Source organism: Danio rerio, chromosome 10 (assembly GCF_052040795.2).
Source record: "Danio rerio strain M-AB ecotype USA chromosome 10, GRCz13ab, whole genome shotgun sequence".
Lineage (NCBI taxonomy): Eukaryota > Metazoa > Chordata > Actinopteri > Cypriniformes > Danionidae > Danio > Danio rerio.
The window spans coordinates 23840499-23865439 of NC_141030.1; the positions used below are offsets into that span (position 1 = coordinate 23840499).

The 24941-nt window shown below is 34.3% G+C and overlaps 1 protein-coding gene across 3 annotated transcripts in view; it reads right to left on the reverse strand.

Moving 5' to 3' along the window:
• The window catches only part of zmat4b (zinc finger, matrin-type 4b), a 63125-nt gene that overhangs the window by 28550 nt on the left and 9634 nt on the right, over positions 1–24941 (reverse strand). For all 3 annotated transcript variants that reach the window (XR_015501040.1, XM_087270496.1, XM_087270495.1), the window contains exons 3-4: positions 10848–10937; positions 3041–3197 (exon numbers count right to left, since the gene is read on the reverse strand). Coding sequence is in view for 2 of the 3 variants with exons in the window: in XM_087270496.1 (XP_087126622.1) it covers positions 3041–3197; positions 10848–10937 (247 nt within the window). In the remaining variant the exon portion in view is untranslated. The remainder of the gene's footprint in view (positions 1–3040; positions 3198–10847; positions 10938–24941) is intronic.

A 24941-nucleotide genomic window follows, 5' to 3' on the forward strand; every position in this document is an offset into this window, starting at 1 on the left:
GTCATACTGGTAAACTGGTGTTCTGCTTTTACACTGTCTAAACATGGAAAAAATGTGTGGAAGCTGGTAAATCATATAGAGAAAGACTTAGTTAGCAGAAAAATTTACAATATTTTGACTAACTGAATTAAACGGCTGATAAAAGATGCATATGAGCAGTAATAATACAGATAGTAGCCTAATATTTCACTCACTTGAGTAAAAATGAGAACAAGCATCAATGTTTTCAGGATTCTAGCCATGGAAATCCAGGTATAGTTTGGCCAACCACACACAACAACCATGTTTGTTCTTCAGACATCAACCACAAACACCTTTTGTTCTTTTTTTTTCACTCTTCTGGTTGATTTGTAATAATTTTTGCAGTCAATAGTACTCAATGTTTTTTGTTTTTTTTCTGGCCAACCAATTAGTGCAGCCCAAAAAAAGATTTTTCACAGCAACAAGATATGTTTGTTTTTTCCCTTCAGTGGCATTATTTATGTTTTGCTTTTCAATGTGGCTGATGACGATGCATCATGAAAACAATCTACACTTTACTTCAAGACATAAGCAGACGTGGCATCATTTTGAACAAAATTAGACCAAACTTAGGTTGGATTGGAGATTGCTTTAGGAATGAGAGAATTAAAGCTTCACACTACCATTGGTCTGTGTGCTAATTATCATCTTATCTGGTTCATTTCTCTATGAAATGTGTTTATTTAATTTTTGTGCACAATAATATGATGCCAAACATAGAAAAAAATTATCAGCTATTTATGTTTCAAGAACTAAATAATGAGTTCTCTAAAGGAAACCTAAAAAGTCTCTAAAAAATAACTGTTAAATGGCTTGACATTCAACAAACTACCAACTTTTACCTTAGATTTACTGTAGCTCTAACTGTAATAGGATTTTCTAATGCTAATGTAACAATCATATTGATATGTATCATCTTATGAAAGTAGACATGAATTATGTTCCCCACCTGAAATGCTTTTAAAGGGATGGTTCACCCGAAAATTAATATTTGGTCAGTATTTACTCATCCTTTAGTGGTCATAAACCTTTATGAGTATATATATTTTTCTGTTGAATACAAAACAAGTTCCATAATACAATCCTTAAAAACAATTCACCCTAGTGAGAATATGCATGGTTTTTCCTGTGATCTGAATACTAAGTCCAGTGGTTTACTGTGGGTTTCTATGCAGTTGTTTGTGTATTCTTTTGTTTCTGTGTTTGTCTTCTTAGAAGATTTTATGCATTGTGTGGCATGTTAAGTACCCATGATTTTTTTTAAAAGCCCCTAACTTTATGAGCAGTAGTCATATATCATATAATATCTCATCAGACATCAATAATAGCTCATAACTTGAGCATTAATAATAATGAAGGCATTCTCAAGAATAAATTGCCTCATTATATTATATTCAGAGTCCATTCATTGTTGAACAGGTCATTTTTCTGAAGGCTGCTTGCCTAGGACACTGCATGCGTTTAAAACGCGCTAAAGTATATTTTCTGATCCAGGAACAGTCTGGCATTCATTCAGAAAAAAAAAAAATTGCACAAAATAATTCACATGGTTTGACTTTAATATTTGTCATGATATTCTATATGCCAAATCACTAACAGATATATCTATATTCACTATTTCACAACCATATATGACAAATTGTCTTCAATAAAATTAATAAAAGAGGAAAAATACAAATGCTATAGTTTAATAACTGTAACTTTAATTATACTACATTACTCCATGATTATTCATAACAATTACTGTAATTTTATTACTCCATGTATAATCATAACAATTACTATAATTATACTCACTAGCCCATGACTGTTCATAAAAATAACTGTAATTTTACTCATTAATCTACAAATATTCATAACAATTACTGCAATTATACTCATTACTCCATGCATTCATAACAATTACTGTAATTATACTACTTAATTGCATGAATATATTGCTAACAATTACTGTAAATATACTCCATTACTCCATAAATATTCATATCAATTACTGTAATATTACTCCATATATGAATATTACTCTTACATTCATACGTTACTGTTATTATACTACATTACTTCATGATTATTCATAACAATTACTGTAATTACACTTCATTACTCCATATACATTCACTGTGATTATACTGCATTACTTCATATATATATATATATATATATATATATATATATATATATATATATATATATATATATATATATATATATATATATATATATATATATATATATATATATATATTCATAACTATTACTGTAATTATATTCCATTGCTCTATGAATATTCATAACAATTACTGTAATTATACTACATTACTCCATGAATATTCATAACAATTATTGTAATTTTACTATGTTACTCCATAATTATTCATAACAATTACTGTAATTTTACTACATTACTCCATGATTATTCATAACAATTACTGTAATTATACTACATTACACCATAAATATTTATAATAATTCCTGTAATTTTACTACATTACTCCATGATTATTCATAACAATTACTGTAATTATACTACATTACTCCATATGTATTCATAACAATTACTTAAAATATAATGCATTACTCTTTTGCTTATCTCCATATCAATTACTATAATTATACACCATTACACCTTTATGTATATCCAAAACCTTTACTGTATTTGTACTCATTGTTCCTTTGTGCATTAACAAACATTATACTCCAATACTCATTTGTGTATATCTATAGCAGTCACTGTAATTATACACCATTACTGCGTGTATATATAACAGTCACTGTAGTTTTACACCATTACTACGTGTATATAACAGTCACTGTAATTATACACCATTACTCCTTTATTTAAACTGTCTATCCATTACTGTAATTATAATCTACTCTGTGTATAATCATAGCATTACTACTATACTCACATATGCTTCATATGTACTACAGTAAATTCATAACTGGATTGGAAAAATTATCATTTGCATTAGCATCTGCCAGTCCTGCCTTCATATAAGCAGTGTGGATGTGATGTTACCTTTAGACATGATGGCAGCCGGTTCCCCCAGCAGGAGCCTGAGTCTCTTGGCATGGATCTTGCCCTGGTAATGTGACTGGGCCACCACCGCTGAAGTGAAAGACATATTGCAGAGCGTGCAGCACTTGTTCTTGTCCACGTCTCCATCCGCACTGCCCTGGAGCGACACACAGAGACAGACACATACTCTGATATCCTCTAACCGCTACCATTTATCATCTTCAGCTCATAATGCAGGAGAACAGGATGATTTATGAAGCACATGTGTTAAGAGGAAGATATGAAATTTGGCTGTCAAACTGGCAGATGTGGGTCGCGCTGTTCAGAAGTAAATTACAAACTTCTAAAAACAGTGGAGCGTTTATATTCTGCTCTCTGCCGCTGATGCAACCGCGCCGAGTTTCTCATATTGACTGAACTTGTTAGAGAAGTTACTTCTAAACTTTAGCTTGCCAAGCTAAAAGCTAATTGTTGTTTGAAGTGCAACTAAAATAATCTTTGATCATGTAGTTGGCTACACTAAAAGGTAATAACACTCAACGAAAAGCTTTTGTTTTATTTTTAAATCAAATTATATTTACAAAAGTGATTTTATATACATATAAAGCATTCATTCATTCATTCATTTTCATCTGCTTTTCCGGGGCCAGGTCATGGGTCCTTCTTAGAAAAAACCACATACACTTCCTCCAGCTCATCTGAGGGGATCCTGAGGCGTTCCTAGGCCAGCCAAGAGACATAGTCCCTTCAGCATGTCCTTAGTCTTACCCAAGACCGGCTCCCGGTGGGACATGCCTAGAACACCTCCCTAGGTAGGTGTCCAGAAGGTATCCAAAACAGATGCCCAAGCCACCTCAGCTGATTTCTCTTGATGTGGTGGAGCAGCGGCTCTACTACGAGCTCCTCCAGGGTGACAGGGCTTCTCCAGGGTGACAGAGCTCCTTACCCTATAAGGGTCCGGGTCTCGGGGGCAGCTGTGTTAGGAGAGAACTCCAGATTTCCCTATCCCCAGACACATCCTCCAGGGTGACAGAGCTCCTCAGCCTATCTATAATAATGTTCCATTGTCATTTACTGTAACTAATAAAATGTAACCACTTACTTTTACCCATACATAATTAAATGAGTACTTTATGATAAATTTTATATATTTTAAATTATTAAAAAAAATATCTAGTTGGTTCAAATAGTAGGAAGAAAGTATAAATAATTTAATCCAAAATCAAACCAAAAGGGCTTCATGGGTAATGTGTCTGTGCTCTTTGGGTAAGGGATTTATAAAGATAAACAATGAAATCATAAGTTTAAGTCGAAAAGTAAGTTAAAAAATTCAAAAAGCTTTTATTAACTTGGCTATTCTATAAAACAGCACCTACGTGTTTCGGCAACACTTGCCTTCATCAGGGTAACAAATACCCTGTTTTAGAGACTTGTACTGTGTTTCGTTGTTTATAAATATTTGCATTTGTATTTTGGGGCAGCAATGTGATCCTTTTATTAACTCCTTTTTTTAATCACATCAAATGATTTTTAATCATTAATATTTTAATAAATTTTTAATTTTATGTTTGTAAAAAAAAAAAAAAGAAACCCACCTTATAATTTTATTGTATATACATTTTATCTATTTTAGAAATGAGCTGAAAGCATATGAAATTGATTTAAAAACAGTACATAGTATATCTTTAATCATGTGCATGTACAGTACATATGGATAAATAAATTATATGCTTACACTACATAGATAACTTATATATTCTCAAAACTTGTGTTTAAAATTGTGCATATACTTACACAAATATACTTGTTGAAATATAGTACAGCAAAACAAAAAAAATCTATTTGCTTCACATTGACTTTATTATGTTATGTATTTATTTTAATTACATCCCAATGGACCGTCTCACTTGAATGAACAGGAGGAAAACATGATTTAGATAATAGCATTTAATTACTGGCATTGTGTTACTGCTGTTTGTTGAGAGATGTATCTTGTTACTGGAAACTGCTAATGTTGTGATAGGTTTAGTTAGCTACTCTTCAGCATTAGCGCTGAGCTTTTGCTTCATTCACCATTTACATGTACATCAGCTCTTCAGATTGATGAATAAATCAATGGTCAATATCCTAAGTGCCACTGCAAAGTCAATGCCATGCAATAAACATGCAGAACTACATGTAATAGCAGGTTAACTATTTGGTCTTTTTAGTCTTTTTAAGAAATAATTGTCATTTTTACTCTGTCAAGATTCCAACTTTGCTCTACAACAGTTCGTAGTGAAAAAAAAATCTGAAACAATTTACCATCCTAAAACAATCTATGATCTGCCATTTTTAGCAAGAAATCTTTTTTTTCCATGCTAAATGTAGCATAGCAAAGAAATACAAGACCTTGGTTGACTTTGTGAGTTTTCAATGAGATTATCATGAAACTCTGCTTCTTAAGGCTGATTTAGAGGAAAATCTTTAAAAAAAAAACAGATGTGTCAGTCCTATAGCTAACTAACTACACTACCTGACAGAAGTCTTGCTGTCTATCCAAGTTTTAGGAACAACAAATAATAATTTGACTTCTGGCTGATCATTTGGTATCAGAAGTGACTGTTATGAAAGTCAAAGGCCTCTAGATTATGTTTTTTTTTTTTACAAGAATAAAGTATTTAATTGGGACAGTAAGCTCTGACTTTGCTTAGACAAATGTCTTGTCACTTAACATAAATAACGTACAGTGTAGAATATAAAGTCATGGTGCAGTAGGAAAAGAATTAATATTGCGTATGACTCCTTGGAGGTTACGACGGTTGGAGTTCTTCAAGATTCATCTTCAATGTCTCCTCCTTCATCTTACCCCAGACATGCTCAATGTTCATGTCTGGTGACTGGGCTGGCCAATCCTGGAGCACCTTGACCTTCTTTGTTTTCACAAACTTTGAGGCTGAAGTATAAGAAGATGCCTATCCTGCTGAAGAATTTCCCCTCTCCTGTGTTTTATCATGAAATGGGCAGCACAAATGTCTTGATACCTCAGGCTGTTGATGTTGCCATCCACTCTACAGATCTCTTCCACGCTCCCCTACTGAATGCAACCTCAAACCATCTTTGTCCTTCACCAAACTTGACTGATTTCTGTGAGAATCTTGTGTCCATGCGAGTTTCAATAGGTGTTCTGCAGTAGTTGTGATGATGAATGGGATGCAGTTCAACAGATGATTCATCAGAAAAATCTACCTTCTGCCACTTTACCAAATGATCAACTAGAAGTCAAGTTATTATTTGTTGCTCTTACAACTGGGATTGATGACAAGACTTTTGTCAGGTAGTGTATTATTATTGTCAAAGTATTTGACAGTGTTTTAGTTCAAAATCTAGCTCCTAATCAATGAAACATTTTAAGTTGTAAAGAGGACTCCAAAGTCCATACGATCCAACTACAAACTATCATAAAATGGCTGCTGCTGGCAATCTGCTTCGGAAAGAAAACATGCCACAGTACGTTTACTGCTTTTTAGGAGAACTCTTAGTCATGAAATAAAATATTTTGTGAATACGGGCCCTGGCGTCTTCTGTGTTTAAGTGCTATAGTCAGGTCCCTGGTGTGTCTACCAACCAAAAGGAAAACCACATAACTTCACTGAAAAAATTATGCTTGCTGTTCGTTTATACTTATTTTTTGGAGAACAACTTATTTGTTTTACAGTATGTTCCATTCGCTTAAATTTTTAAAAACTAATAAGCTAACTTAATTCCTTCATGTTGTGCCAACTCAAATCAATTCTGTGGAAATCCCAGGATTTTTTACCTCTCGTTTGCTATAAAAAATGCTGGGTTCCACACACTCGTTTATTAAAATATACAAATTTAAGTAGATTGAACATAAAACAGTTAAGCTGTCCCCAAATAACCTCAAGAATTGTGGTGTTTCAGCCTATTTTAAATAGGTACTCTGAACAAAAATCAAACATCATTTTTTTGACAGATTGAAAAATGTCATGTTTTCACAGACACATTCTGGGGATGCCAGTTTTATTTGACCTGTTATGAAAAAAGGAAACAATATATCCCCTTTAATTGTTCTAAAAACCATCTGTTTGTCTTTCCTTCACATGAGAAATACTGTGGTAGATCGATCTGTGTCCACTCCTGCTTCTTGTTATTCCTCTCCTGACACACCATAACGTCTTTATTTACTCTCCCGAGGGACAGACCTCACCAGCCAAACCATGAATGTGTGTAGACATTGACCTTGGGTGCAAACAATCATCACATCAACACAGGAGAGAAGCGTCTCTCTTCATTACAGAGGAATTTTTTAATTTAGCCAGGATTTTACCAACCTGGAGTCTTAAACTGACACAAGTTTACAGTGCAAGTTAGAGTGAAATAAACTAGAAACTGAGTACTAAAATCCTTTACAAGCTTTATATGCGTGTCTGTGTCAGGTTAGTTTAATAGGGTTTTTTTTTTTTGTCTGAATTAAAGTATTTGTTGTAATAAAGTTTGAAAGCTGTTTATATTGCAAAAAGGTCAACCCTTATATTAAAAATGTTTGAGAATAGGGCTTTAGACAAACACACACAGTGGCACAGGATCTATCAAAATACATAGAAATGCGGAAGAACTAGGGGGAAGCAGCTGCAAACAGTGATGGTATTAATCTGAAAAAAAAAAAAAAACATTGTAGTGCCATCTGCAACCTACAACACCTCTACTTCCCTGCGGAACAGCTTACAGCATTCCCTCAAAGTGCCTGGAATATTCAATTTTTGGACTAAAATATTTTTAATTGCATTTCTTGACTGCTTCTTTAAAATAAGGTTTAAGTTTATGAACAGTCCAAGTGCACAGTATGATCTTGCCAAGTGCAATGCGATCCTGGATTAACATCTATATTGATCCTGGAACATCATTTTTGTTGGAAAACGTAATCCATACCTATTCCCTAGCCAAACCCAATTAAAACTGTCAAGTATTCCCAAAATCAGAGGGGAAATAGTTAAATAACAATCATGTAGAACTGTAAGCCTTAATTTAACATAAACTGTAAACATATCCCTTAATTATGATTGGCTGATTGGAATGTTGTTCCAGGATCAACATAGATGTTAATCCAGGAAAATGTCCTACTTGGTGAACCGACAAGGCTTTGCTTCCTAATGTCAGACAGTGATGTGAGAATATTCAGTCATTTATTAAATTTGACTGACTTAAATGCTGTTTAGATTTTTTTACATATATTATATTATGCTTCAAGTGTTCCATGATATTAAACATTTATAATAATATATCACTTAAATACTTTCATTGAGATTTCATTTTTATATAATAATAGATCAATAATTATTTATGTAAAAATGCATTTAAACTGGATGCAAGAAATAATATAATATAATATAATATAATATAATATAATATAATATAATATAATATAATATAATATAATATAATATAATATAATATAATGAATAGTTTTGTGATTCTCATTTAATCTTTATGAAATTATATCAACGTTTCAATCTGACTTTATTTTGTTTAAATTATCAAAATGTATTAAATTACAATCTATATTGTAAATAAAATTAATTACATTAAAGAGATTACATCACTTTACATTAAAACACTAAATACATATTATATTATACTCAAACTCTTGTAATTTTACTCAAATATCCTTATATATATTCTTTATTTATATAAGGCATTACATATACAATTTTAGATTGCATTTATTTAATGTTAAATAAATAGTTTATAAAATATGAACAATGTTTACAGTTACATTAAAAACAGCCCACAAAAAAAGCCTAAAATGCTCTTTAATGGAAGCTTGTCACAGATTTGTTCCTTTTTTATGATGAATTTTAAGATTCCCTTTCACAAAAACATACTAAATATGTGCCAAAAATGTCAATTTTAAAGTGTACACTACAATCATAAAACTTCCAGACCTTAACTTGCGTCCAGTTGACAGATATTTACAAGAAACACATGACATGAAGTGATTTGTCATTTGAAAGCTGCTACAAAACACATCGTCTCTTTCTTAAGATCCACTTCACTACATCCCACCGATGGCCTGAAACGTGGGTGATGAGGGCCTGAACAGAAGTAATAAGCTCAGACAAGCAGGTCATCCATGTCAATCAATATGTGGTAGACATAAAACCGTTTTCCTGGGGTGGCTACATCTGGCTTCCTCAACAGAGTAATGAAACTGCCAGCTTCAATTTTTAAGAAGGAAAGAGGCTTCAAATCAACACAACAAATGATCTATGATTGCGGCATTAAAAGACATATTCGTAAAAAGACATACGCAACATAGTCAACTGTTGACCAGTCAATGTTCATTTAAGTTCCAGTGTTATTTTATCTTATAATTCATTCATTCATTCATTTTCTTGTTGGCTTATTCCCTTCACCAATCCGGGGTCGCCACAGCGGAATGAACCACCAACTTATCCAGCACGTTTTTACGCAGCAGATGCCCTTCCAGCCGCAACCCATCTCTGGGAATATTTTATAACTTTTATTATTATTATTATCATGGTTTATTTATTTATTTATTTATTTATTTATTTATTTATTTATTTATTTATAATTATTATTTATAATTTATTAATTATTATTATTATTGTTATTTATTTGTTTATGTATTATTATTATTATTGTTGTTGTTGTTGTTGTTGTTGTTGTTTATTTATTTGTTTATGTATTATTATTATTATTATTATTATTATTATTATTATTATTATTATTATTATTATTTCCTATACTTATACAAGTATTTAATCAAGCACAAGTACACAATAAATACATGTATTTACACAATAAGTACATTGTAACAAACTATTCATTCCTTTGTAAGTACATATTAGTTAAGGCCACTTAATATAAAGTGGGACCGAATTAGAATTACAATTACAATTACAATTAGAATTAGAAATCTTTATTGTCCACACATGTCGTTTTTGGCCTCCCAAACATCACAAATACAAAAACATAAACACAGAGCACAAACACAGAACTTCCTACACCACAGATTACCAACACACAACCTTGGCTATATAACAACAAAATAACATACAAACTACTTCATAGTCATTTATTAGCAGACGATATTAAAGATTTCTTAAAAATATTTGTTTTTGCTGTGGGGTACTCTGTATCGTCTACCAGAAGGAAGCTTTTCAAATTCATAATAAAGAGGATGTGTGGAGTCCTGATCTATCTGTGAGGCTTTCCGTCTGGTCTGGTTTATATACAGTTTCACAAGCTACTTCTGGGGATCCAATCTGATCTTACTAGCTGTGTTAATAATATTTGCAAGTTTATACTTGCTTCTAGCTCCAAGATTTATGTACCAGCAAGAAATATTATAGGAGATAATTCTTTCAGGCAGACTATAATCCTTCCTCAGAATACCCTTACTAACATTAAAACTATTAAATTTCCTTAAAACAAAGAGTCTCTGTGTTGCCTTCTTATAAACATAGTCTGCGAAAAAAATTGAAACTGCCATCTAAAATAATCCATAAGTACTTACAACTGTTAACAATCTCAACGTGTTGACCCTCAATATTAGTTGGATTAAGATATTAACTGTTCATTAGTAATTATATATATAAACAATGATCATACTCTGCATCCTTAATCCTACCCCAAAAAACACAACTTCTACCTTACTAACAATTAATAAACAGCGAATTATTAGTTTTACAAGATAGTAGTGTCAGTGAAGGGATGGTTAACACCATGAATTGTGACTGAAAGTGTTACTTTATAAAACAAAGGCATACTTGTTTCCACTTACATTGTCCGTTCGAAGCTTCTTTGCAGGACATCCACCATCCACTGGGTGTAACATGTAATACAGACGAACTTTGTTTGCATGCTTTCGGCTCTGGAAGAAAATAAGAGAGGTCAGATAATATATGAGAGATGTGGTTTCGCAAGCCGCCCGCTTCATCCCAGTGTTGACAGAAAAACTGAGCTCACCATCGATTATCAAACTAAGCGATGTCAGAGCCCAAACAATTCCCATCAGAGCTACAGGAACAAGATTATGGAGCTCTGCTTTCATTTCTCAAAGCCTGATATGTCCCACTGTAGCCTCTGAATGATTTCGGGTGGGTGGATAAAGGTCTGTATTGATTGTTGTGTAGCAGACGAATGTCCAGCCGTATGAGCTGTGAAAAGGCACCAGAGGAATAATTCTCACCCAGACTACTTCAATCCATTATCAAGCAGAGAGATTATCTGACCCAAAACAGTACATCTCCACAAAAGCCACTGTAAACCACTTTAAACCATTTGTAGTAGCTAAGATGCCTGTAGGACAAAGACATTTGTGACCCTGGAACACAAAGCCAGTCATAAATGTCAGGCTTTTTGAAACTGAGATTTAAACATCAACCGAAAGCTGAACAAATTAAAATTCCATTGATGTGTGGTTTGGACAACACATACTCTACCTGTTATTATTAAGTCTTGTCAATGATTCAAGTTGTAAAAGTAATAAATAATAACTTGACTTCTAGTTGATCATTTGGAAAAGTGTCAGAAGGTAGATTTTTCAGATGAATCATCTGTTGAACTGCATCCCAATCATCACAACTACTGCAGAAGAACTATTGGAACCCGCATGGACCCTCACAGAAATCAGTCAAGTTTGGTGAGGAAAAAATCATGGTTTGGGGTTACATTCAGTATGGGGGCATGCAAAACATGTGTAGAGTTGATGGCAATATCAACAGCCTGAGGTATTAAGACATTTGTGCTGCCCATTACAATACAAACTACAGGAGAGAGCAAATTCTTCAGCAGGATAGGCACTGTCTCATACTGCAGCCTCCACATCTAAGTTCCTGAAAGAACAGAAGGTCAAGAGGCTCCAGGATTGACCAGTCCAGTCACCAGACATGAACTGTATTGAGCATGTCTATGGTAAGATGAAGGAGGGGTTATGAAGATGAATCCACAGAATCTTGATGAACTCTGGGAGTTATCTGAGTCATTGCAGAGATGTATGGATGCAGTCTTTCAAGCTCATGGGAGTTATGCACAACATTAATTCTTTTTCCATTGCACCATGACTTTATACTCTATACTGTGCATTATTTCTGTTAAGTGACAAGACTTTTTTCTAAGCAAATTCAGAACTTACTGTCCTAAATAATCAATTAAAAATCAAGGCATGATCATATTTTATTCTGGTAAAATAAGTGTAATCTAGAGGCCTTTGCCTTTTATATAAGCCACTTCTGAAACCAAATGATCAACTAAAAGTGAAGTTATGATTTGTTGTTCCTAAAACTTGGATAGACGACAAAACTTTTGTCAGGTAGTGTACACCTAATACACAATACACCTCATTGAACATGTACACATAGACAATACCTGTATACCTGTATAACATAGTTAACTGTTAACTATGAATATATTTAGTAACTTTAACTGATAAAGTTATAAGTAATTAGTTGTTAGTTAATGAATTCAATTCATTATTAGTAACTTATACTGTATTAACTAATAACATTAACTTTTCTGATTTTGATTGTAATGCAATAATGTGCACCTTTTCTAAAGCTGCTTTGAAAAAATAATTAATGTGAAAGCGCTATACAAATAAACTTGAACTGAAAGTTTGTTAGGCTATGACAATATTTGGCTGAGATACCATTTTTTGAAATCCTGGATTCTCAGGGTTCACAGAATTTGAAATGCTCATTACTAATCAAAATTGGGTTTTGATGTATTTACAGTAGAATATGTATAAAATATATTCATAGAATATGGTCTTTCCTTAATATTGTAATGCTTTTTGGCATGAAAGAAAAATCTATTGTTTTGACCTATACAATGTATTTTTGGCTATTGCTAAAAATGTACCAGTATAACATAAGACTGGTTTGTGGTCCAGGGTTACATTTGGGAATCCAAAAGGCAAAAAGATAAATCATTGTATTTTAAGGGAGTAATTTACACAATAATGAAAACTCAATTTGTTTCAAACTCATGCTAATGTTATTGAAGTCCTCAAGACATTTTGTAATAACTGATAATGGGCTTCACTAACAGACATCAGTTATTCTTCTTATACTATGGTTCCACACCTAAACACCTTGAACATGGTTATCGTCCCATGCCTAGTCAAGAAAATGTTTTAGCTGTGTGCTTATGCCTTTGAATATTCCTCAACCAATCAGAATCAAGCATCCGGTATGACAGTAGTATAAAAAACTTCATCTCACATGGATCTTCATTGTACAGAAATCAGCCATTTGAACTTTTCCTGTTGTGTTCAGCATCAGAAAGTCAGTCATACAGGTTTTCAACAAGAAAATAAAAAAACACAACTTTTCAGGTTGCACTGTTCCTTTATAAGCTCAGAATAACTGATCCAGTCTCAATGCAAACACTATTAAAGCTGCGTGCACTGAGTCAAGCAGACCTTGTGTCTGATACATTGATATTCCAGTTGCAGTTGTGTTCTCATTCACTGGAGTAAATTTTCACTTCGAAATAGAGCAGCAAGGTGCTAATTGACCCGGGACACTCTTGATCTCATCAATTGGTGTGCAGTCAGCCTTGAGTCATTCCCTCGCCTGTTCGTATAGTTCATTTCAGCCCACTGAAGCACCACCAGACAACTACTTTAGGATCTCAACTCTCAACATTAAGATGCCTTTTCTTAAATTAATCTCATTCTAGACTGAAATATTCAGTACTTCAAAACAGATCTTCTATGCAATAAATTTGAGTCTGACCCTCATCTTGTAATATTTGGAATTTCTGAGAAGATTATTGTCTCTTAAGGAAATCTCAACAACAACTGCTGTCCCAAACTGTACGAAATACTGGATTCCACACAAATATTTTTTTAAAGTTAAGTTAACTTAATAGTTTTTACAAATTTAATTAGACCGAATATAAAACAATAAAGTTGGCCCTATAGAACTCAAGAATTGTGTTGTTTCCGCTTGTTTCACATATGAAGTTTGAACAAAAACAAAGCATTTTTTTAAGTGTAAAGATTTGATGTGGCAAAGAAAATCATCTTAATCTTAATCAACAGAAACTCATTTGGAAAACAACAATAAATAAATCTGGGGAGAAAAAATGATTCTTGCTGGTAAATAAATTGGATAACATTGAAAATATGTGTTCTTCTCTTCTGCTATATCTTGACACTGCAGCCCGATTAATCATACAGTGTTGACAGTACTATCAGTGTGATTTAGTCCCATAGCTGGGGTGGGAGGCAAGAGGTTGTTTTATTTTTTATTTGTTGTGCTTGCTCAGTTTTTTATGTGTGTCTTATCTTTTAATTACTTTTAAAATTCGTAATATTTTTGTAATATAACTAAAATGGTATCATTGTATGTGCAGTATATTATAACATCTATTGCATAACTTTATTGAATAGTACCATAATAAAAGATAATAAAATGGGATCAAACATATAGATTATTATTACAATCATAGATATAGACGTTATTTTTCATTTGTTTTCTTGCTTGCACATAACATAGATTTGTTTGTACAGTAATACTTATATATCGCACCACCTGCTTCTGCAATAGTGACATCGAATGCGACTGTGGTAAGTGGGTTTCATTGCTTCAAGCCCCAGGAGTGGTAATGAGCATCACCTGTACACCACACTGCTTTCATGTCCCATGGGGGAGCTCGGGTAGGATAAAAGAAAGAGAAATGGCAAAATAAGAGGAGAGAAGACAAATCCTGCTACATGTCACTGTTTTGTTAGCCAGTTTGTTTGTTTATTTTGTCATGAAAGGGATAGTTCACCCGACCCCCAATTTAGTTCTGTTGTTAATTAGTACTCACTGTCATGTAGTTCCAAACCCTCAAGACCTTCGTTCATCGTTGGAACAAAAATTAAGATATTTTGGATGGAAACCAATGTGACCCTCCATAGAAAGCAATGGTCATGACTTCTACATTAAGTTGTGTATATTAAAGTTACATGTCAGTATTTAAAAAGTTCATAAATGTGCCTCTTTAAAGACCTTTTCTTACAAACTCTTATTGTTGAAAACCAAGAAGATGTAGGGATGTGGAGAGCCATAACCGCGGATATTCCAGTGAGTGCTGCTAGTGAGCTTAAGGATTGAGAGGAGTCTGTTACTCTGGGAATTCGAATGGATCAGGAGGCTCTCTGTTCGCCACCCATAGCTGGAGGATCAGTTCCAGCTATAAGGAGATGTGGGAGTACAAGGCCATCCGCCGAGTGGCATCCAGCACTAGACATCATGACTGAGGGATTCTCAGCTGGTTTAGGACTTGAGCAGAAGTGTTTTCAGGGAACAGGACCAAGATTATGGTTTTCCTCTCTACCCTTTGTCATTTTATTCTCTCCTCATCCTTATGTCACTTTCTCTGGCCGAGTCTCAGTGAAGAGCTTTGGTATACTGTAGGACAAAGACAAAGGGCAATGGAAGAAAAGGAAGGACTAGGCTAGGTTAAGGGGTTGCTGCTTACTTTAGTTTTGTTGTTTAAGTTGTCACTGAAGTCATGAGGGTCTTGAGGACATGTTTACACAAGTAAGGCTGGGAATTGATTCCGAGGGCTTGAGAATCAAGATTAAATTCTAAATTTCAAAATCGATTCCATAATGTTAATTGACTCTTCTTTTCAGTTAAAAAAAGTATTAATTATTAATTTGTAACTAATTAAGTATTAATTTGACTCTTTCTTGCTAACTGTGCTCAGATTTAGATGGTTTGCTTTAATGAACTGGTTTAAACAACTGTATACATTCATTTGCACACCAACTGGTTATAGTATGTCATGCTATAATATCCAAATACACTCACTGGCCACTTTATTAGGTAGACCCGTCCAACTGTTCGTTAATGCAAATTTCTAATCACATGGCAGCATTCATTCATTCATTCATTTTCTTTTTGGCTCAGTCCATTTATTCATTAGGGTTCGCCACATGGAATGAACCGCCAACTTATCCAGCATATGTTTTATGCAGTAGATGCCCTTCCATGCACAACCGAATACTGGGAAACACCCATACACTCTTGAATTCACACAAATACACTACGGCCAGAATTGATAGCTTCAGTGAGCTGCCGTTTTGTGGGCGCAACAATGCCTTGTTGAAACCAGAGGTCAAAGGGGAATGGCCAGACTGATTCCAGCTGATAGACAACAATAACTCAAATAACAACTCTTTACAACCGAGGTATACAGAATAGCATCTCTGATTGCACAACATGTCCAACCTAGAAGCAGATGGGCCACAGCAGCAGAAGACCAAACCTCAAGTCTTGATTTCTGCTGCTTCATTCAAATGGTAGAGTCAGAGTTTGGTGTCAACAACATGAAAGCATGGATCCATCCTGCCTACATCCTGTATCAACGATTCAGGCTGGTTATGGTGGTGAAATGGTGTGACGGATATTTACTTGGCACACTTTGGGCCCATTAGTACCAACTGAGTATCGTTTCAACACCACAGCCTACCTGAATATTGATGCTGACCATGTCCAAACGGCCTCCACAGTCACCAGATCTCAATCCAATAGAGCACCTTTGGGATGCGACGGACCAGGAGATTCACATCATGGATGTGCAGCTGAAAAATCTGCAGCAACTGTGTGATGCTATCATGTCAATATGGTCCAAAATCTCTGAGGAATATTTCCGGTACCTTGTTGAATTTATGCCATGAAGGACTAAGGCAGTTCTGAAGGCAAAAGAGGAACTAGTACACTACTAAGGTGTACCTAATAAAGTGGCCGGTGAGTGTACGTAAACATGCATTGCTGATTATTACCTATTAATTTAAGCATAATTCTTGCACCCAATGCACACGTTTGTTAACCCTCATACATAGCATGCTTTAGTATGTGGTGAAACTAAATTATAATCAACAACAGAAGCTTTGAGATACAATACATAAAAGAAAGCAAGGTTACACTTTATTTTAAGGTGTCCTTGTTACATCGTAGCTATTAAATTCTGATTATTATTAATTAATTACACGTACTTACCATATGGTTAGGGTTAGAATGTGGATTAGGTTCAGAGTTCTTTGCATGAAATAATGCATAATTAATTATATTTACTATAGTATGTACATGAAATGTGTAACAAGTAAAACTTAAAATAAATATATTCCTGAAAACAGATGCATGAGGTATTGTTTTAGTTTTAAATAAAATTCAACATTATTTTTCTCTTGAATAGTGCTGAAAGGCTGCCATTGAACTGACAAAGAATAACAACAGCAGTGAGGAATCGATTCTCTGAGTCAAATCCATCAATTCTAGATCTAGGAATCATAATCAATGCCAAAACTTTTGTAATTGAACAGCCCACACACAAGTGATTACAAAAGACTCATTGCAAAGCATGTTAATAGCAGATGGAAAGGGTCATGTATCTCAGGTGACGCTTTGTGATCTGATCGCTGAAAACACATTTTAATGCCAGGTGGCAACAAGGCTTGACACTGCCTAGGTCAAATGAATTGTGGATTCAATTACCCGGGGTGTATAAAATCGCATCCCAGTTAGGCGGCTCTGACAAATGTTTGCTATTGATCCTAGCTGTCTGTTCTAATAAGCCAAGCGGCTAATGCTAGCCTTGACTTTGTTGGTTTGTGTAAACTGGGCTCTTCTCAGCAGGGTGGAGGCACTGGGATGGCTCTCATTAAATGCATGACCACACATCCTCATCACTCTGCCTCCTGCTAACTTCTACTGTCCTCATTATAGCAGCAACCAGCTGACAATAACAAGTCTGCACCTCAGGGCTTTGTTTTCTGAATTCTGTGAAAAAACAAGAAAGGAAACCAAAAGCGCTGTTGAGCAGATGTGTCACTGTGTTGTAATGGGAAGCGTGCAGTATGTTTTACGATGTCTTTTTGATGGCTTTAGAGCACAACAGGAGGGTTTATATATGCTCTCGTTCATTTTCATGATTTATTGCAATGGAAACCTTTTAAAACAGACCTAACGAGAGATCTTAGAGTGCTAAAGCTTCTGTTGAAATGTTTAATTGAAAACACTAACCATCAGAAAAAAACAACCAGTCAAGCAATTGTTGTTACTGGGGAAGACAGAAACCCAGATAAAACCAAATAATCAAATTTCCTTCACATAGTTCACACAAGAACAAAAATTCTGTCTATAAAATTCTGTATTTGAGTGTGTATTTAAGTGTCTGTTATGGCGGCACGCTGGCTCAGTGGTTAGCACTGTCGCCTCACAGCAAGAAGGTTGCTGGTTTGAGTGCCAGCTGCATGGGTCAGTTGCATTTCTGTGTGGAGTTTGCATGTTCTCCATGTGTTCGTGCACTGAAAAAAAAAATGTTTTTCTTACTTAGATTTTTTGTCTTGTTTTTAGTCCAAATATCTGAAAATTCTTATATCAAGAAGCATTTTCTAGGCAAGCGAAACATATTTTCTTGTTTTCAGAAATAATATGCCAAAATTAAGTGAATTTTTTCTTAAAACAAGCAAAATGTTCTGCCAATGGGGTGAGCAAAGTAATCTTGTTTTTCCTTTTGACATAAGATTATTTAGCTTACACCACTGGCAGAATATTTTGCTTGTTTTAAGGAAAAACTCACTTAATTTTGGCGTATTATTTCTTAAAACAATACGATGTGATTTTCTGGCCTAGAAATTAAGATTTAAGTATTTGGCATTAAGACTAGAAACAAAAAAAAAACCAAGTAAGAAAATCGTTTTTTGCAGTGTTTGGGTTTCCTCTGGGTCTTCAGTTTCCCCCACAGTCCAAAGACATGCGCTATAAGTGAATTGGATTCACTTAATTGTCCTGTGTGTGTGTGTGTGTGTGTGTGTGTGTGTGTGTGTGTGTGTGTGTGTGTGTGTGTGTGTGTGTGTGTGTGTGTGTCTGTGTGTGTCTGTGTCTGTGTCTGTCTCTATAGTTGTTTTCCAGTACTGGGTTGTGGCTGAAACTGCTTAAAACAACTTCATTCCACTGTGGCGACCCTTGATAAACAAGGGATAAGCCGAAGGAAAATGAATGAATGAGTATCGTTCTTCTTTTGAACACAAAAAAAATATATATTTTGAAGAGTTCTGGAAGCAGGCACCCATTGACCTGGAATATATGGAAGTCAAAGGCATTCTTCAAACTATTTTCTTTTTTGTTCAACAGAAGAAAAAAAAACTCTTCAATCGAAGTTTGAACACACAAGTGAGACTTTAAGAGAAACAACTTACACAATGCTAAATAATAATAATAATTTAAGAAACTTTAGAGCTGTAACTTAAGCCATGTTGATGTTACAAATACATGTCAGAATAAGTATATTGTTTAATTTTGACAAAATATACAGAGCAATATTTAACCCATATTCTGACATTTTATTTTGTAAAAACAAAGTTATTTAAAGCAGTACATTAAAGCAGGCACTTTACTTGCATTTAAAATGCTTTTGAGTCAATTCTTTTTAAATTTAATTCAGACAACAAAATTGGATGTCTGATTTTTGAAACGTATATAGTTAATATACAGTACCTGACAAAAGTTTTGTTGCCTATCCAAGTTTTAGAAACAACAACTCATAACTTGACTTCTAGTAGATCATTTGGTTTCAGAAGTTGCTTATATGAAAGGCAAATGTCTCTAGATTTTACCAAAATAATGTTAATGCCTTTATTTTTAATTATTAAATTGGGACAGTAACTTCTGATTTTGCTTAGACAAAAGTTTTGTCCCTTAACAGAAATAATGCACAGTATAGAATATAAAGTCATGGTGCAGTGGAAAAAGAATTAATATTGTGTATGACTCCCATGAACTTGGATGACTGCATCCATACATCTCTGCAATGACTAATAAATTACTAATAAAGTCATCTGGAATGGCAAAGAAAGCATTCTTGCAGGACTTTCAGAGTTCATTAAGATTCTTCGGATTCATCTTCAATGCCTCCTCCTTCGTCCCAAACATGCTTAATAATGATCATACCTGGTGACTAGGCAGGCCAGTCCTGGAGCACCTTGACCTTCTTTGCTTTCAGTAACTTTGATGTGGAGGCTGAATTATGAGAAGGAGCGCTATCCTGCTGAAGAATTTGCCCTGTCCTGTGGTTTGTAATGTAATGGGCAGCACAAATGTCTTGATACCTCAGGCTGTTGATGATCTCTCGCACGTCCCCATACTTAATGTAATTCCAAACCACGATTTTTCCTTTACGATTTTATTTGATCTTTTCAGATCTCCTTTGACTCAGACCTAAAGATTCATTTTGATTCTGGTTGTTTTGGATCAAGGAATTTAAGTTATAGAATTTAAAGGAAGGAATTAATTACGGAAAAATATGAATTTAAAAGTCATTGTTGTCAAACACGCTTAATATAACTATAAATCCAAAATTCTTAATCTTAGAGAAATATATTTAGACCTCACCCACCTGAGTTTAAGCATCTGTGCACCCATCATCTATAATGATCTTTCAACTGATCTTTCCATCCATCAACAACTATCCTGCCATGACCAATGAGAAACAACGAGGATTTCAGATCAAATCTAAACTTTTCATGTTGAAAACCTCATCATTTAAACATGAGAGACATGATATTGCAGATGAGACCTGACTAAAGACTTGGTTATCAAGCAAACAGCTGTTTCTCAGCCAGCCCAAATGTGTCAAGCACATGGTTGCATTCCCTCAGGGGCTGGAGAATGACAAATTTAAGAGCCAACAATTGAGACATCTCCATTCATGGCTGAGGTAATGATATATGCATAAGATCATAATCAGAAATTTACTTTAAAGACACAAGCCTTTACAAAATCATTACTATCTGATCAACTGACACCAAATATCAAAATGAAGAACGAAATATTCTGCGGTAGAAGTAGACACTGTGGTCTTTTTCTTATATAATAGATTACTTATCGAAAGCTAAATGCAATAAACGCACAGTGACTTTTTGAGGCATGAGATCACTCTTTGGGAGTGCAACCACTCAAGACAATTCTGGGAGGTAAACCATTTTGATGACAAACTTCGTTAAGGGATGACTAAAACAACATTTCAGATGTTGTGCAATGTGATCGGTCCATTGGTTTGTCCATTAATGCTGTGTCCTTACACCCATTTTTGTTATCACATAATCTGTTAAACCAAATTCACATGACTTATTTGATGCACATGTTGGACTGTATTTGGTGAATGTGCTTTGCAGTTTATGCAGATTTATTCTTAAAGAATAAAAGGTTTATCCTATTTAGTTGTGTGTATTTGTTTTTAGGCACATTTTAAAAATACATGTTGGTGTTTTCATTAAGCATTTTATATACAATATTCCATAATGTGCATAAAAAGTTTAATGGAAACAAAGCTATAAATACATTAAATACACTTTAGACCTACAGTGAGGTTTATGTACTTTGCACTTACAAGTAAACATAAAATTAGAGATGCACTGATGAAGATTTTCCATTGCTGATTCCGACTTCATTGAAAAATAATTTCAAATTAGAAGCAACAACTGCCCTTTAACCATGATCGACACAAAGAAGCAACATACATTATCTTGAGTATTGTAGGTAATTGTAATTGTATTTGTAATTTCAAAATATAAAGTAGAAAAATAATATTGTGACTTTATAAATTGATTCTACATTAAACATACAGGCACAAACCTAAAACGTTAGATATGATTGTTAAAAATGCAATTTCATTTTCTTGAAGCAGGTGGTTTGTGTAGAACTGCAGGAGTAACAGTGTTCCCATTGTAGTTCAGTATAAGTTTAATTCATTTTAAGGCACTTTTAAATAAGGTGAGGTGTTTTAATAACACAAATAAAATATCCACAAACAGAAATAACGTTAGGCTGCTCAATATAGCATGGGCAGACAAATGAAAACAAATATGAAACACATCATTACTTGTTAAAAGTTAAGGATAACAAATGAGCAAGGTTCTCTCTCCGGTGCTTTGTTTTGAATAAGGGATTATCAATAGACTACAAGATCTTACACTTTTAGAAGTATAGGGATGCAGAAGATCAGCAAATCAGTGATTTGATTTGATCTGGTTGTATTTAATGTGTAATGTGTATTTATATAGCACATTTATTGGGGGGCTCTCTCCACACCACCACCAGTGTGCAGCTTCCACTTGGCTGATGCAACAGCAGCCGCAGGACAATAGCGCCAGTTCACTCACTACACACCAGCTAGAGTGGAGAGACAGTGATAGAGCCAATTCCAAGTATGGGGGTGATTGGGCTGATGAAGAGAATTTGACCAGGACACCAAATACACTCCTACTCTTTGTGAAATGTGCCTTGGGATTTTCAATGATGTCAGAAAGTCAGGACCTCGGTTTAACGTGACAGTATTGTGTCCCCTTCACTTTACTGGGGCATAAGGACTCACACAGACTGCAGGTTGAGCACCGCCCGCTGGCCTCACTAACAGCAACCTCGTTTTCACATGTGGTCTCCTATCCAGATACTGACCAGGCTCAGCCCTGCTTAGCTTCAGTGAGTAACCAACCAGGGTTACAGGGTGATGTGGTGCATAATACACAGATAATCTAAGAAGCAAATACAGTCTAAACCTTTATTATGACATTCTGCTTTACTAACAAATGCCTTACTAAAACTACAAACAACAATATTTAGGATATTCTTCCAATATTTTATACATCATAACCTGAGAAATTTTTGTGCCGTTCCTTTTAAAAAAACTAACTTACCGTAATACATACATTAAATGAAATGAACAGATGCGCAGTTACTGAATGAAGCCCATGTACCTTACATATAAATGTTTATTCAAGCTTTAGACTTTCAAATAAACCCCAAGTAATCCCCTAAACTAGATGTAATGACAACTGGCCAAACTAATAAATATGGTCTGTAGGGTTTAATGTCGAAAATTTTCAGATATTGCTGTCGTTTGAAACAATTGATTGTTATCGTTAGTTAAAACAAATGCAGAATATATCATCCACTAAATAACCTGTGGAATTAAACTATCAGTTCTCCAGCTTTATTTGCTGTAATCTTTGTTAACTTTCTTTATAGACTTTATAGTATAAAGTTGTTGATGTGCAGTTTATATACAACTCTGGACAGAAATCGAACAAACTGAAAAATCGTCAAGTTTAAAATAAATCTGTTGATTGTTGTCTTCCTACATAATATATTTCTAAACTGTATTGTGTGCAATCTATTCCACTATATTGCAGTGCTGTAGTCCTGGTGATTTAACCCTTATGTGCTGTTGGGGATGTTTTTATGCACTCTGGGGTGATTTTGTGTCTTAATTTGGCTATAACTTTCTCAGTGTTTCAGCAAGCAGAATGATTTTTGTGACAAATCTTATTTTGACACATTTTGGCTGTTTGACACATACTTTAACTTAAAAAAAAAAAACTCGGCAATACACTTATGTTAGGGATAAAACATCCACTAAATTACAACTGCTGTAAAAATGCATAAGATCAATATTTTATTTTTTTAAATATTAAACTGATGCATTTTTACAGCAATTTAATTTAGTGGATGTTCTCTGCGAATGGACCGTCAAAATAGAGCCCATACTGTTTGCTATGGACTGCAGCAACTATGAAGCTCAATATCTCACAATCATTCAGAACGCAGATTGAACCTTATAATTCCAAGGTGACAATTTACTGTACGAGTTTGGCAATTAAAGAGTTAAAGTCCTGTAAATTTTCTAAACAATTTAGTAGTTTTGCTCAGGACTGAGTTTGATTAAGACTTATGCAAAAAAAATAATAATCTGATGCATTTTCACAGCAGTTTAATTCAGTAGATGCTTTCATCCTGAGCATAACAAAAGGGTAGTAAATTCGAACAGTGCACAATGGTTAATGTTCAAATTCAGGTTAATGTTAATTTATCTAAGAGGTCACAGCATCAATAAAGTGCCCATCTGTTTATTTTTACTTTTTTTATTTTATTTGTTTTTTTTATTTTATTTTTATTTTATTTATCAATGCTTGATAAATATTATGTTTACGTTTAAGTTTTTAAGTCTTCGTTAAAGGGTTATAAGACAACAACTAAAGCAAGCAAGTGACACTGGCTGATGTGTTTTCTGTATTTTTTTTGCCCCTTACCTCTTGTATTTTTCTTTATTTTTGGTACCTTTTCTTTTTTTGCCACAAGTGCCTGTTATTTTCAGTTTACCAGATTGACAAAACCAGGCAGACACTAACCCGCAGGGCTATTCTAAAGCAGAATTGTCACACTTTTAGTGCAGGAAGTCTCAGCTGGTCTGAGGGTCCGGATGATTGGTGTGCAATATAAAGACCAGCACATCTAATTCCTCAGGTTATTTGGTGCGAGAAGCGAAAGAGAAACAGCTGGGTGTTTCTGACAACCACTGACTTTTTGAACTGCTGAGATTTAGAATTTGGCCTGACAAATCATGCATGCCGAGACATCCAGTAGTATGTAATGATCTGACTTGGATCCTGCCTTAGAAAACAGCTCTGAGCTGCTGGGAAGAAATGGGAGAGATTTAAAAAGGCAGAAAGCTGACAATGCTGTTAGTGATCCACATGCGTCTCCATAATGGCTTGTCTCACTGAGGTTTATGCATTGACAAACCATTAACAGATGCAAATATACAAAAGTAATTACTTTTTAAGCAAAGAGAGCAAATTGTGAGTCCCCATATGGTCTGTCTGTGTATTCAAGATTGGTGATGTGACTCACATCTGTAATTGGGCTACCAAGGAACTATTGATTGCGAATAAATGTACTATAAGTGTGCTTTAAACATAACACATTACCCTCTAGTATTGGCACCTTTGATAAATATGAGCAAAAAAAGATGGGGAAAATGTGACCCTGGACTATGAAACTAGTAATAAATGTCTTTTTAAAATTATGATCTATACAAG